General features: G+C 48.7%; 1 protein-coding gene across 11 annotated transcripts in view; it reads left to right on the forward strand.

Annotated features, from left to right (window-relative positions):
• The window catches only part of SEMA4D (semaphorin 4D), a 111,406-nt gene that overhangs the window by 71,641 nt on the left and 25,429 nt on the right, over nucleotides 1-14,336 (forward strand). For 8 of the 11 annotated variants that reach the window (XM_036021442.1, XM_036021446.1, XM_036021448.1 and 5 more), the window contains exons 3-13: nucleotides 1,691-1,800; nucleotides 1,915-2,057; nucleotides 3,352-3,497; nucleotides 6,547-6,609; nucleotides 8,283-8,381; nucleotides 9,007-9,100; nucleotides 9,712-9,825; nucleotides 10,769-10,920; nucleotides 12,447-12,622; nucleotides 12,706-12,862; nucleotides 13,944-14,166. In XM_036021442.1, coding sequence (XP_035877335.1) covers nucleotides 1,799-1,800; nucleotides 1,915-2,057; nucleotides 3,352-3,497; nucleotides 6,547-6,609; nucleotides 8,283-8,381; nucleotides 9,007-9,100; nucleotides 9,712-9,825; nucleotides 10,769-10,920; nucleotides 12,447-12,622; nucleotides 12,706-12,862; nucleotides 13,944-14,166 — 1,369 coding nt within the window. In that variant the 5' untranslated portion in view covers nucleotides 1,691-1,798. The remainder of the gene's footprint in view (nucleotides 1-1,690; nucleotides 1,801-1,914; nucleotides 2,058-3,351; nucleotides 3,498-6,546; nucleotides 6,610-8,282; nucleotides 8,382-9,006; nucleotides 9,101-9,711; nucleotides 9,826-10,768; nucleotides 10,921-12,446; nucleotides 12,623-12,705; nucleotides 12,863-13,943; nucleotides 14,167-14,336) is intronic. The other 3 variants (XM_036021445.1, XM_028531479.2, XM_028531481.2) reach the window with 2 other exon arrangements.

Consider the following 14,336-nt stretch of genomic DNA (forward strand, 5'->3'; position numbering starts at 1 on the left):
AGGAAGGTGGAAGCAGATGAAGATGTGAGCAGATGAGGCTCAGTGGTGCCCGGTGTTTCCCCAGCGGGTGAGTCCCTTTGGTGAAAGTCCCATCAGTTCTTCCTTAGGAAGTGGAGCTGGGCAATGGTTGTGCCCCATTGACATGTGTAAAAATAAAGAAAAGAAAAAGAAAAAGGAACCTTTTAAGTTCACAGGGCTACTGAGGACTAGTATGCTATCTGCTGGGCTTTGGGGGCAATACAAGGACACTGGGGGCACAAGAGGAGACACAAGAGGTGACTTCCCCAGATGGGATGATGAAAGGGCTTCCTGGAAGCAGTGACTTGACTAGTTGAACAGGAAGCCAAAACTTCTCCTAAAACCCTTTTGGAAGGTTTGGTTTGTCCTGATGTATAGGGGAGCGAGGCAGGACAGGCAGCTGGATAAGTACTAGTGTATGGGCAGTTGTCAGGGGCCTCCATGGAGGAAGGAATGAGGAAACTTGCTGCCCCTTGGATATCATTGAGGTGTGGTGAAGTCAGGAGTCTAGCTGTGCTGATGGGGTCAGGGGAAGGTTCCAGAGAGGAGCCTGAGGTGTCAGAGAGGAGCCTGAGGTGTCAGTTGGACTGAAAACCTGGAGGTGGTTTTCTTGGTGGGGGGGTGGGAGAATGAGAAGGAGGTGGTGATGGCCAACTCCCAGGGCCTATTTTAAAGAAGGGGAAACTCAGTGAGGAGGTCAAGCACCAGCAAACCCATGGAGCCTTCTGGGGACAGTGTGACTACAAAGTGTGGGATGGGTTCTGCTGTAACTTAACTTTACTCCCCAAATGTACTGGGCAAGGGTCCTGCCTCTGCTCAGCCGGTATGTTGGTTTGAGCTCCTTCCTGAGAAGTAGTAAGAGACCGTCTCAGACTCTTACTGGGATCCTAGTGGGCCAGTGAGTCAGGGCAGGCCCTGTGATGGATCACCTGATTTACTGATCTGGAGCCAGCTAGCCTGCAGCTCATGTCAAGGAACCTTGCAGATGGCACCTAGGGCAGGTAGAGTGCAGGTGCCAGGAGGCATGTGGGCCCCCAGCTCCACAGTTTCTCACTTCAGCCTGTGCTTTCAATGAGGTATTTCTCAGTGGCAAATGAACCCATGGCCACTGTTTCCCTGGCACACAGACTTTTCAGGGAGGCTGGAAGAATTGGCCCATTGGGGATGGAGGCCCTGTCCCCTGCAGGAAGTCAGCCACTTCTGCATGAAAAGGTCAGACGTGTGCTTGTGTGTGCACATGCACACATTTCAGCCTCTGCTGCCCTCTGTCCATTCATTCCGGCTATCTTTCTTGATGAGCAGTACAGCTTGGGAAGCCGAAGTCTCTGAGGGAAACTGAAACTCTGTTCCTCTCTTATCGCATGACCAGCTGGGCAGGCAGGTGAGCATTTGTCCCCAGGTCTGGCTCCCCTGTCTGTCCTGCATTCCTGGTGGCCTCAGGGGAGGGAAGCATTGACCCTTGTAACTCCGGCATTGCTACAGAGCATCTGGGGTGCATCGTGTGTCCCCCTTGGAGTTTTGTGTATCCCTGTCCCCTCAGCAACTCAGCAGACAGAGCCCATGGCTTGAGCTGTGGGAAGAGCAGAGCTCGGGAGGATATTGAGCAAACAGAAAGTAGGCCATATTGCCACACATCCTGACTGCTCACCCCTTCCTTTTGGCTTTCTTCCAGAGTTTCTGCGGAAGGTCGGAAAGAAGCACACCATTTAAGAATAGAACCGAGAGTCCTGTGACATTGGCAGTGGTGAGAGCCACCTGACCCTACCCAGTGTGCTGGGAAATGTGGGTCCTCAGGGGTCACAGTGCCCATCAGTTCCAGGAAGTACTGCAGGTCACAGTTCTGGGGCTCTGAGCAGCCTCCACTCGGACCCTCACTGTGGCCTTCCCTGCCCACAGGCATTTGCTGCTGAAGTCCCTGCCGCAGCCCCTGCTGATGAGGATGTGTGCCCCCACTGGGGGGCTGCTCATTGCCCTCACCATGGTATTTGAGGCAGCTGTGGCATTTGCACCCATACCTAGGATCATCTGGGAGCACAGAGGTGAGGGCAGAAACGAGTCAGGTGCTGAGGGCATCTGCTCCTGATGCTGAGATGCATGTTCACCATTGGCTGGCTGGCTCTGTGCTCTTGGCACCTGTATGTGAGCAGGCAGTCTGTACCACCTGTTGCAGGAGGTATTTGGTAACCGGAAACACTTGCGGGACTGGTAGGGCCTGCTGATCTGGTTTCTAAATCCAGGGCCCCTAAAGGAAGCCCATTTCCCTGCCTGGTGATGTTTGGTGCCCACTGTCTTAGGCAAAAACCACACTGGGTCCTGTTTTGAGGACATTAATTTTGTGCAGCAGAGCTTCAGGCTGGGGGTTCCCATTCGCTGTTTATTAGTTTCTTTTGTATTTATTTCTTCTCTTGGGAGCTGTGTCTTGGGACTGGGACCCTGGCTTTCCAGGCTCAAAGCCTGCAGAGCTGGGCTGTCTACAAGAGTTGTGGGCAGGTGGTGTGCTGGGAAGACCTGTGTCCTGTGGCCTCAGTCTCTGATGTTGGCACTTGGAAAAGCAGGAGGCATGAACTCCTAACCCGTGAATGAATACACAGAAAGCCAAGTTCAAAACACTCACATTGATGCTGGGGTGGTTAAAAAGAAGTAATAGCTCCTTAAAAAACAATGCCAATATATTTATATCACCCCTAGTAGCTAATAATTACATTCTTCCTGTTCCTAAATAGCTGTTGATCAATTAATTAGGTAGTAAGGGAAAATGTCACTTCTTTCTCTGCTTTGTAAGTTTGTGTTGGTTATCCCTGAAAAATACTTGGATTAAGGGATATAGTCACTGAATCAATTGAATTAAAGGTAATTTTTTTACTGAAAATCCTAAATAGTTAAAATCTGTATGTACCCCATCTGTGGATGGTTCAACACACATAGACAAGAGTTTCATTCAAGGTGGACAGAGCTGCCATGGTCAGCAGCTTGAGTTGTGTCTGGCCTGCAGACTCCTGACAGGTCCCAGGTCACATTGCCAGGTGGTCACACTGCCAGGAGGTCATGCTACTGGAGGTCCCACTGAGTGCAGGGTTTGGAACTCTCAGCTGGAGGGAACAGAAAGAGAAGTCTGACCACAGCACTAGTCAAGCACAGTGGGGCCTCACAGGGGACCCACACACTTGGTGGCTGCCTCATTAGAACTGCTCCACCCAGAGGTGCCTGAGCTCTGGCCCTGGAGAGTGGGGGTATGGCAGTATGGCAGTGCTGAAGTGAGAACAGATGTTCAGGGTGTGCCCAGGCTCAGAAATACCTAATGCACTCTCCTCACCCTGACCCCTCTCTCCCCAGAGGTGCAGCTGGTGAAGTTTCACCAGCCAGGCATCTTCAACTACTCAGCCTTGCTGCTGAGTGAGGACAAGGACACCCTGTACGTGGGCGCCCGGGAAGCTGTGTTTGCTGTGAACGCACTTGACATCGCCCAGAAGCAGCATGAGGTATGGCCAGGCTTCCAGCTCCCCTGTGGTCTGGGCTGCAGACCTTTGCAGTGTTTTCTGCTCAAATCAGCACATGCGGTTCCTCCCCAATCATCAGGCCCTTCCTTGGCCATGCTTAGCCTGTGGCAGGCCTCAGATGTCCTGTCTAAAGAGCAACCTCCCCTCCAGTCAGTGGGCCAAGGGCCCTGTCATCTGGCAGCTTTCTTCCTGCACTGTGTCCACGCCACCCCAATCTCAGATGTTCCCGGCAGCCTTATCCACAGACTACCCACCCTCTTTTCAGCTTGAATGTCTGCAGTTATTATTAAGGACAAGCTCAAGGATACACAGGAGTGGAGAGAGTGATGTGCTGGACCCTCTGCCTATTGCAGCTCCTGTGGATGGGGATGGGCCCCTTGTCTTCCACCCCATGCCATGCCCCTCCCCGCCCCCATCTCCATGCTCTGCTCCCTCTTCTGGGTGAAGCAAAAACCCAGATACACGGTCCTCATTTTTTAAAGATTTCTCTGGGTATCTCCTAAAGAAGAGAACTCCTTTTTTTTCTTTTTTTTTTTTTCAAAATAACCAAAATACCATTATCATCCAAAAAATTAAGGTCAAATAATCAGTGTTCAGATTTCACAGACTCTCTCATGAATGATGTTAGACTATTCAGTTTGAATCTGGTAGAGATCAGGCCATCCATGTCCCTGGGCACACTGTCCCATTTCTAGGTGCCTCCCTGGGTACCTAGAAATGCTGGGAGAGCTGTGCTGTAGCCCTGTGGCCCCCAGCCTCATCAGTCTGGCTCTTGGTGTCCTTAGTATAGGTAGGGCCCCCCACCACTGAGGCAGGTGTTCCTCTCCTGGCCCTCAGCCAATGCAGTCTAGCACCATCAAGCATTGTAAAATGGGACTTTCTGTATTTTTCCTTCTATATTTTTCCTTCTCCATTTTTGAGCCATATATCACCTTTAAAGGGGACATGCCTGTTTCAAAAGGAGACAGGGAGTTTTTTTCTTTTCTTTCTTTTCTTTCTTTTCTTTCTTTCTTGACCATAAATTCATGAATTTAAATGTGTTTGAAGCCCCTTGATCCATTTGCATTCAGGTCCTCACTCGATGCCCAGGTTGTCACCTCTGACCAGTGGCAGCTCCTCTTTGGCTTGTGAGTTTTGGCATGGTATAGTTTTCTCAGTCTGTGAAATCAAGATGGTTCAGGCTACTCTTGTGCATTTTCTGCCCCAGACCTTTTATTTTTTGTTTTGTCTTCATCTCCAGAGTCTAGCATAGTACCAACTTCTTTTTCTTTTTTTAAGATTTTATTTATTTATTTTTAGAGACCAGGAAAGGGAGGGAGAAAGAGAGGGAGAGAACCATCATATGTGGTTGCCTCTCGCATGCCCCCTACTGGGAACCTGGTAACCCAGGCATGTGTCCTGACTGGAAATTGAACCAGCAAGCCTTTGGTTCGCAGGCTGGCATTCAATCCACTGAGCCACACCAGCCAAGGTACACATAGTACCAATTTCTGTTTGACACATAAATGAGCTTCTGGTCATTACCCTTTGAAAATAAAGTGCATGCATGACCACCTGGGTGTTCAGTCAGAGCTGTCATTGTTCTGTGCATGACATTATTACAGCCCATTGGGATGAGGGAGAAGCTTCAGGGCCTCCTCTGAATAAAAGAGAAGAAAAAGTGAAAGCCATGGCCAGGCTTCATTGGACTCCATGAATGGGATCAAGGGCCTGTCAAGTTCATGTCCCCCTGTTTTTGTGCAATTCATGTAGATAATAAAATCACGTGTTGTCATTTCTGAAGGAAGTTGCTGTTTGAAATGAGATTTGATTCTGCTTTCAAGTGTCCTAATGGGGACTTTGTTTCTCTAAAAATGTGCTGCTCTGTTGCTGTGCCTGCTGTTTGGGCCTTGACTGGAAGCTGAGTTAGTGTGGAGGACACATGGCAGGGATTCACCTCCCTGCCATTGAGAAGCCTGCTTGCTTCCTGACCTTTGAGCCTAGATGACTGGCTTTGATTCTCTGGGTGGAAAATATATATATTTGCCCCTGGCTGGTGTGGCCCAGTGGATTGAGTGCTGGCCTGTGAACCGAAAGTTCTCTGATTTGATTCCTGGTCAGGGCACATGCCTGGGTTGCAGATCTGGTCCTCAACTGGGGGCGTGTGATAGGCAGTCCATTAATGTATCTCTTACACAGTGATGTTTCTCTTCCTCTCTTTCTCCCTTCCTTCCCCTCTCTCTAAAAATAAATAAAATCTTTTTAAAAAAGAAAATATATATATTTGGCATCAATCATGGCATAGCCCCATGTGGGAGAGGAAAGGCAGGGGTGTGGGAGCCCTTAGTCATGTGGCCTGCTGCTGTCCATCCTCTGGAGGGCAAGCGAGCCACTGGCCTCACGGTCCTATGCATGAGTCCACCTGGTGTAAGCGGCAGGAACACAAATCTCAGTGGGCGTTGCTTGACCTAAGTAGTGTTGCTTTGGCATGCTCAACTGCTGCTGTCATGTAAAATTCACAGAACCCCTCCATCCTACCATTGAGCCAATAGTGGAAGTAAATGTTGAGGTTGCTTTTATTGGCCTCTAGGGCAACTTTTAAGTGGATTTTATTTTTTTATTTTTTTAACATATAGTCTTTATTATATTTTTTCCATTCCCATTTAATCCCCTTATACTTCCCTCCTCCCTGTCATCATTGAATGGATTTTAAAAACCCACTTTGACGTTTGAAAGTACCTACAGTTTAGCTTTTTAATAAACTTAATCATCCCCACTTTCAGTAGTTTAGTTTTTGCTGTTGTTAGCAGTGAATAACAGGGAACTGGGAGAGTCCTTCCAGGCCCCTCTGACTTTGGGACGAGGCTTCCTAGTTAGAACCTTCACTCAGTGTTTGCTCTCTCAGCCTCACTTTGCAGTCTTGTGTTTCACTGTCTTGGGAGAAATCTGCTGTCATGCTACCATGTGCTTTGTAAACTGTGCATTCTTATACCAGTGTCTGCTTTCTAAAGGAAGACTATGCACTGAAATAGATTCTTACTCCTCCTGACAGGCATATTGGAAGGTCTCAGAAGATAAAAAAGCAAAATGTGCAGAAAAGGGGAAATCCAAACAGGTAATTTCTTTTGCAAGCTACAAAAACACACAAGTAAGTACCTCATTGATTTAATCTTCTGAATGCTGCCACTTTGGGGATGCAGCCTGGGTCTCTCATGACTCATCTACCCGTCTATTCCTAGGTGGTGAAATTGGGTCTCTCAAAGTAAGAATCAAACATATACATTTGATAAATACTTTTTAAAGTTTAACTGAATGAACTTACTTATTCACATGACATAAAACTTTAACTATGGGAAGTGATTTCTGGTGCCTGCTGGCTAATGTTGTCAAATATGGGGTTTATGCCCGCTGCATCCCAGCAGCCTGGAGGGGCTGAGATAGGATTTCTGGATTTTTGGCAACACTTGTCCTTTCTCCAGGAGATACTGGGCTCCTCAACATGGTGGCCATGCAGGGAGCGCTGAACTAAGTGTCAGAGTGTTGGCATGGTGGCCATGGGAAGAGATGAGCTGAGTGTTCATCTCCCTCTGGAGCACTGGGTTGTCCCCCACCCCCAGGACAGCCTTGCCCCCAGCTTGTGCTGGGCAGATGCCAGAGTCTCGGGCTCTTAGAGCCCTGTCTCCCTAGATAGTGGGTCCAGACAGCTGAATTATGGTAAATTTTAGCAGTTGTTGGCTGTTTTCAAAATAATTAAAACTTTTAAAAGAAGATAAGTAATGTTTTGCTAAACATTTTTAGCAAAATGCTAAATAGTTTCACTAAAGCCACTAAATCCAAAGTTACTTTAGGAAATGAGGGAAAATGTGGGCATTTCAATGTAATAACAGATGTCTCAAGGAGTTGTCTTCAAGCTAAATTAGACCAGAGTTTTGTGTGGTCCATGTTAAGGCCGTGCACTGTACAGGGGTCCCTCCCAGCTCTTGCATGGAGCATGAATTACTCTTAACCAGATTAAAAGCAATTATAGTACAAAAAACTTCCCTTAGTGGTGATAATTTCAGATGATAGTGCATGTAACCCAGTCTCATTTCAGCCTAAAGTAGCAAGTGGGTTCTTAAGTGGCACCTGGTTTTCCTGTGACCTTTCCGATGTGGAGCTAGGCTTGGAGCCCTTCATTAGTCGAGCCTCTCCCCCGGGCTGGGCAGGCCAAACACAGTCAATCCCCAAGCAGTGTTTCCAGTGTCATGTGTTGGGGTGAGGAGGGTGGGGTCCCTCAGAGGAGGAGGCCAAAAGAACCCTACACAGTGTGCGCCTCTGTAGGTCTGTCAGTAATACATGATTTGTGTGTTCCATAAGTAAAAACGCCCTTTCTGAGGTAGGTGGTAAGACTTGAGGTCAGCTTTCATTGCTTTTTTTGGCCAGCACATCTTTTCTTTTTGTCTGTAAATTAGTGATTGCAGTGAAACTCCCCATTTAGCACTGACAGCCAGCTGTGGACATTGCAGAGACCAAAGCACTCAGCCTGGCTACAGATTGAGGTTTGCCTAGGGGCAGGACAGGATCTCCTGAGCTGGGAGCCACAGGGAGAGCAGTCAGGGCGGCGCTGGTGCGGAAAGGGGGAACATGGGAGAGGACACAGTCAGTGCAGTCAGAGCTGCTCATGTGAGAGCTGATGTTAGCATGTGCTCTGCTAACTTAGAGCTCTGAGGTGAGCAGTGTGACCAATGTGGATGTGGAGGGCATCCAGTGGAAGCCCTTGGTGGTTGACCTGTGCATTTCTCTTCTTAGACTGAATGTCTCAACTATATCCGAGTGCTACAGCCACTTGGCGCCACCGCCCTTTATGTGTGTGGGACCAATGCCTTCCAGCCAGCCTGTGACCACCTGGTAAGGCCTGGGCCCCTCCCCTGCTCACCATTACAGCAGAGTGGGGCTCCTGGCAGGTGTCAGGCAGTCTCCACTCTGCACAACAGAAACTTGTTCTAATTTCCAGCTGTGTGAGGAGGGGCAGCTGGGGCCCAATTAGGCCTCAGCTTCCTGTCTGTAAACTATCATGACTGAGGGCAGAACTCATGGGACCATGGCCCCTGGTGCAGAGCTTGCATGGGGGTCCTTCTGGGAAGTACAGTGTTAATAGAAAGAAGCACCAGTGTGCCATGATCCAACATCATCCCTCCTTCTCCTTGTCATTATTTGTGTTTTGTGAGGGTGGCCTGGCTATGACAAAGGTTTTTATCAAGTGTCAAAGTCAGGACTTGACCACCCTAGAGGCACCAGCACTGCCATCTCCATCTCACAGATGAATAAGCTGAGGTGTAAAGGTCCTGAATAGCTCTTCAGAGCCAGAGTACCACGGCACTGGCATCCAGACCTTGGACTGGTCTAGCCTGCCGGACACACACTCTTCCCTCAGTGCCCCAAACAATGAGTCTAAAATTGATGATACAATGAAAATGCATTATTACTACTGAAATTCAGGCATTCGATGATACTTTTTTCCATTCAATTGTAGAACCTAACATCTTTTCAATTTCTTGGGAGAAACGAAGATGGCAAAGGAAGATGCCCCTTTGACCCAGCACACAGCTACACATCTGTCATGGTTGGTGAGTTGTGCTATGGGATGCCTGTCACCTACAGAAGAGTCACACAGGATGCTCAGTGCCTCCCCCTTTACTGTAGCCTCCCCCTGCTCCCCTCCCATAGTCACTGTCCTCTGCAAAGGTACTCATGCCTCTCCTTAGACCCTCTGACATGAGCTCGAATTCATTGTTGAAAAGGATAGTCAGCCCCACTGTAGTCAACAAGTTGGACCTGTGGGGAGAGGTTGTTTTATAGCCATCATTTGTGTAGATTGTCTGAGTTACTTGGCCATTTGGAGCTGACACTCTTGTTAGCAGGGAGTTTTGTGACTGAACCCTGGAGCTTTCTTATGCATTGAGACAAGCAGGTGCTGAGCCTGTGCTCCCCCTGTCATGCTTTATTTTCCTAAGGCAGGAGTCACTTGTTCCTGTTAGTTATTATCCCTGACTCTCATAAAACAGTTGAACAAGGAGCATATGATTATCTGTGTCAAAGAAATGTGTCCCAGGAGCAAGCAGTGGTCCCTCTATGTCCCATGGGGCTCGGGTCGGAGTATAAAGGAAAGTGAGGGGTTGAGCGTCCGTCCCAGCACTGGTGCTGACTTCCTTCTCCTCATTCCTCCTGGGCCCTGAAGATGGAGAACTTTATTCCGGGACATCATACAATTTTTTGGGAAGTGAGCCCATCATCTCCCGAAATTCTTCCCACAGTCCTCTGAGAACGGAGTACGCAATACCTTGGCTCAACGGTAAGAAGCAGGCGGTGACATCGAAGGTGTGTTTCTACATGGGTGGCCTCCTCACCAGGAGAGCCCCATGACACTGTAATGCTAGAACCTTTTGCTGGCTTGACCTCTTGTGTGCCCCAGAGCTCTTGTCAGCTGGTGTGGTGGGTGAGCTTCTGGAACTGCTTGGGGCTGCAGCCACCTGGGCTTCCATGTTTTCTTTTTCACTGAGATCACTATTTAAGGCTGCCTTTACCCTCCTAGAAAATGGATCAAGGATGCTTTCCTAAAGTGAGGATCTGATGGTCCATGGGAGCTCAGGCTGGTCAGATAAGTGTGTGTTGTTTCCTTGCTACCTCTGGGCAGCATGTGTCTACGTTGTATTCATGGTGCAGAAGGCTCAAGGCCACTCACACAAGGCTTTTCTCCTGGGCACCAGCCAGCAGGGCCGGGGCTTGGAAATCCCCTGGATTCTCAGAGACAGGTGATGTGAGAGACAGCATGTCCCTCCTTTATGTAGGATGGCCTGGTGGTCAGGGGTTTGTCTCTCTGAGGCACGTTTAAACCAGCAAACACACATCTACTAGCAGGTCTCTGGGGTGGTGGGATCTGGATCTCCTGGGCCCTAGGCTGCTTGGCCAGTTGGGAGGCCCAGCCTCCAGTTCTTGGGGCCGATCAGGAGCATGTGCTTCAGAACCACATCAAGACACTTCTTTGGGCTGAGGAGGACGAGATGGGCCCCGTCATCACTCTGGACACTGAAGTTTGGGGCACAACATATGCACCCTCTATGTCTTGCAGGGAGGGTGTGCAGGGACATGCCCGAGCTCCTTGGCATGTTCAGGGATATGCCTGGGTCCCTCCATAAATTCAGGGATGTGCCCAGGACTTTCTCTGTGTGCAGGAGGTGCCCATACTCCTCGGGGGTGGGGCGGGTGGAGGATCACCAGGTGTCTCTTTCCTACAGAGCCCAACTTTGTCTATGCTGATGTAATTCGAGAAAGCCCGGAGAGCACTGAGGGTGGGGACGACAAGATCTACTTCTTCTTCACAGAGGTGTCTGTGGAATACGAGTTTGTCTTCAAGTTGATGATCCCCCGGGTAGCGAGAGTGTGCAAGGTGAGGCTGTTTCCTCATTTCTCTTTGTTTCCATCTGTGGGGACAGAATGTAGGATTAGTCACCTCACCCAGGCCCCATACTTCCCTCAAAAGGTCAATTTATCTACCGTGCTGTTACTCAGTGCCACAGGGGTCAGTGTGGATGTTTTTTCCTTCTGGGGCATATGGAAGGAGGTGGAAACCCAGGAAGCTTGGCACCCTGAGTGAACGGTAATTAGCTTCCTGTCCTCAGAGGGTCTGCTTTTGACACACCTTCCTCAGACCTCACCTGGATTACAGAAGGTTGCTTTTTTGTTTTTCCTCCTTTGTTCTCCTCCACTGAGAAGGAAATCCCTACACCCTTGTCCATGTCCATAAGTCATGCATATGGGTTCTTTGGCTACGCTGTTCCCTATGCTGTACTTTACATCCTCATTCAAAGTATTGAAAAGCAAGGGCCTACAACCAAGATTACTCTACCCAGCAAAGCTATCACTTGGAATCGAAGGGCAGGTAAAGTGCTTCCCAGGCAAGAAAAAAACTGAAGGAGTTCATCATCACCACACCAGTGTTACATGAAATGTTAAAGGGTCTTCTTTAAGAAGAAGAGGAAGATCAAACATATAAAGATGGACTGGGGAACCAATGCATCCACTGAACAATAAAATGACAATACGTATCTATCAAAACAAAGCAAACGAGCAGAACAGAAACGAAATCATAGATACAGGGAACATTTTGATGGTTGCCAGGTGGGACAAGGGTCAGGGAGATGGGTGGAAAAGGTGAAGGGATTAAGAAGTACAAATTGGTAGTTATAGAAAGTTACTTTTTGTTCACCATATTAACCAAATTCTGTTGGAGTTGGGCTTTCACCATTCCAGTGTAAAGTTTGTGAGAGATTCATTTTCAGTTGTATCCAAAATAGACAAGGATGCTTTAGTTTTACATCCCTCTGCATCCTTATTTCTGAGTTTCAATATTTTTCTCTGGATCAAGTCACAGTAAGTGTGTTCTATGATTGTCACTAAAAAGTGTTTATGGAGAATCTGGCAGGTCCAAAGCACGTCAGCAGAAAATGTTGGGGACAGAAAGGAAGTGAAGATCCTGTTCTCCCATGAAGAGCATCTTTGGGGGAAGACCAGATCTGCACACATTGGCCTGAGACAGACTGGGGAACCGACAGATCCACTGGCTCCTGACTGCACAGGTCACTCAGGACAGGTCACAGACATGCAGAGGCCACAGGGTCAGAGCCATGAAAGTGTGAGACAGCCAGGTGCTCTGACACTGAATGTGGGCAGGTTTGAACAGCTGTTCTAGCTACCATGGGTGGCTTTTCATCAGCGGAGTTGTGTTGGGTTGGTTTTAATCCACAGCCCAAGCTGTATGGAACGACTGCTGAGTCACATAGTTGTCTGCAGTTGGCTTTTTTTCAGCGTGGCTTCATTTCATGCAGACAGAGCTATTCTGGGCCCAAGCGCCTCATTTGTCACCTGTACACAGGAAGTATGCCCTTGTCCTACCTGCACATCCTTGCATTTCAGGGAGACCAGGGTGGCCTGAGGACCTTACAGAAGAAGTGGACGTCCTTCCTGAAGGCCAGGCTCATCTGCTCCAAGCCAGAGAGCAACCTCATCTTCAATGTGCTGCGGGCCCTCTTCATCCTCAGGTCTCCAGGCCTGAAGGAGCCTGTGTTCTATGGGGTCTTCACCCCACAGCTGTAAGTGCCAGGGCTTTGGGGGTTTTCTCCATGCAGTCATGTGGCCCACCCTCCAGGCAGTCATGTGGCCCTTTCCTCCCCAGGAACAACGTGGGGCTATCAGCTGTGTGCACCTACAACCTCTCCACAGCTGAGGCGGTCTTCTCCCGAGGAAAGTACATGCAGAGTGCCACAGTAGAGCAGTCCCACACCAAGTGGGTACGCTACAATGGGGCTGTGCCCACGCCGAGGCCAGGGGCGGTAAGTGACAGGGGCCCAGGCTGCAGGAACCTAGTGTAGGATGACCATGCTGCAACCCCTGCACCACTCAGCACATACCCGTGTGTCACGCCCTGGTCCGTGTCTGTCTCTGCAGGGAGCGGGCATCCCCGTGGGACTGGGATGGGTGACAGGTACTCTAATCTTTTCCTGTGTTCCTCTCATTGGCATGTTGTGTAACTGCTGTTGCTGCATACTGCCCCAATAGGAGTCTGTTCTGGCTGGCACAGGGTATTCTGTGGAATTAATGTTGCGTAATATGGTTAGATCCATTTCATTTTCTATTTTCTGTAGAGAAACATATGATTTCTTGGCAAAGATCTGGTCAAAACACATGATTTCATGTACTCTCTATTTATTAATGTGAATCACACTTTGTCTCTTAAAAGTAGTGAATTTTATGTAGAAATCAGTTTCTAGACCAATTCAGTTTCTAGGTCGATTTGGCTATGAGCATTCACCCTGTGACTGGTGTGTGCGGCTGTGTGTGTGGCCCAGGATGGGGGCTGTGACCTGAGGGAGTGGCCTAGTGCCTGGGGCTCACCCTCAAGACTGTCTTTCTTCCCTGGCACCAGTTATTACTTCTTCCATACATATTATTAAGTAAAACATGTTCACTTGGGTCACAAGTTTTGGGTTGTGCACATCAGGACCTAGGACAGAAAAAAGAATAGTTCATGCTCTTGACCTTTATGCTGTTTAGAATTGGACCATTTCTGGCAATTTTTTGCCATTTGTCTTCTCTTATGGGTAAGCTGTCAAATAATAAGTATTTAGTTTTTATTTCAAAAACTTAATTTTTTTTTCATTTATAAATAGATGAAAAATTACCTCCCTATGTATCATGAGCATAATTATATCCTGTGAGTAAAAGGACACCTGTGTCTCCTACAGCTTTGTGACGCTATGTCGTCAGATTTCTGAGCATCTTGGTTCTTCCCCTTTTTCAAGAAATCTACTCTGCAGGCCCTAGTGTTACCCCTCCTGGAAGCCTGGCTTTGTGGAGAGCACATGAGGGCTGTCTGCAGATGATGGTTAACACAGCGGTGTCTGCTCTCTGCAGTGCATCACCCACGAGGCGCGGGCGGCCAACTTCTCCAGCTCTCTCAATCTGCCCGACAAGACGCTGCAGTTTGTCAAAGACCACCCTCTGATGGATGACTCTGTGACCCCAATAGACAACAGGCCCAGGCTGATCAAAAGTGGCGTGAACTACACACAGATTGTGGTGGACCGGACCCAGGCCCTGGATGGGACCGTCTACGATGTCATGTTTCTCAGCACAGGTGGGTCCCAGGCCTTGGGTAACAAAGTTGGTAAATCCAGCTTGCCTTTGCTGAGTGGAGCTACCATCTTCCCCAGGTGCACAGGGCAGTTTCTGTTTCTGAGAACTCTCTACACCCTGGTGGCTTCAGATCTCTGTGACCATCAGACCACTTGGGCACTTGTTAGAAAT

This window comes from Phyllostomus discolor, chromosome 3 (assembly GCF_004126475.2).
Source record: "Phyllostomus discolor isolate MPI-MPIP mPhyDis1 chromosome 3, mPhyDis1.pri.v3, whole genome shotgun sequence".
Classification (NCBI taxonomy): domain Eukaryota; kingdom Metazoa; phylum Chordata; class Mammalia; order Chiroptera; family Phyllostomidae; genus Phyllostomus; species Phyllostomus discolor.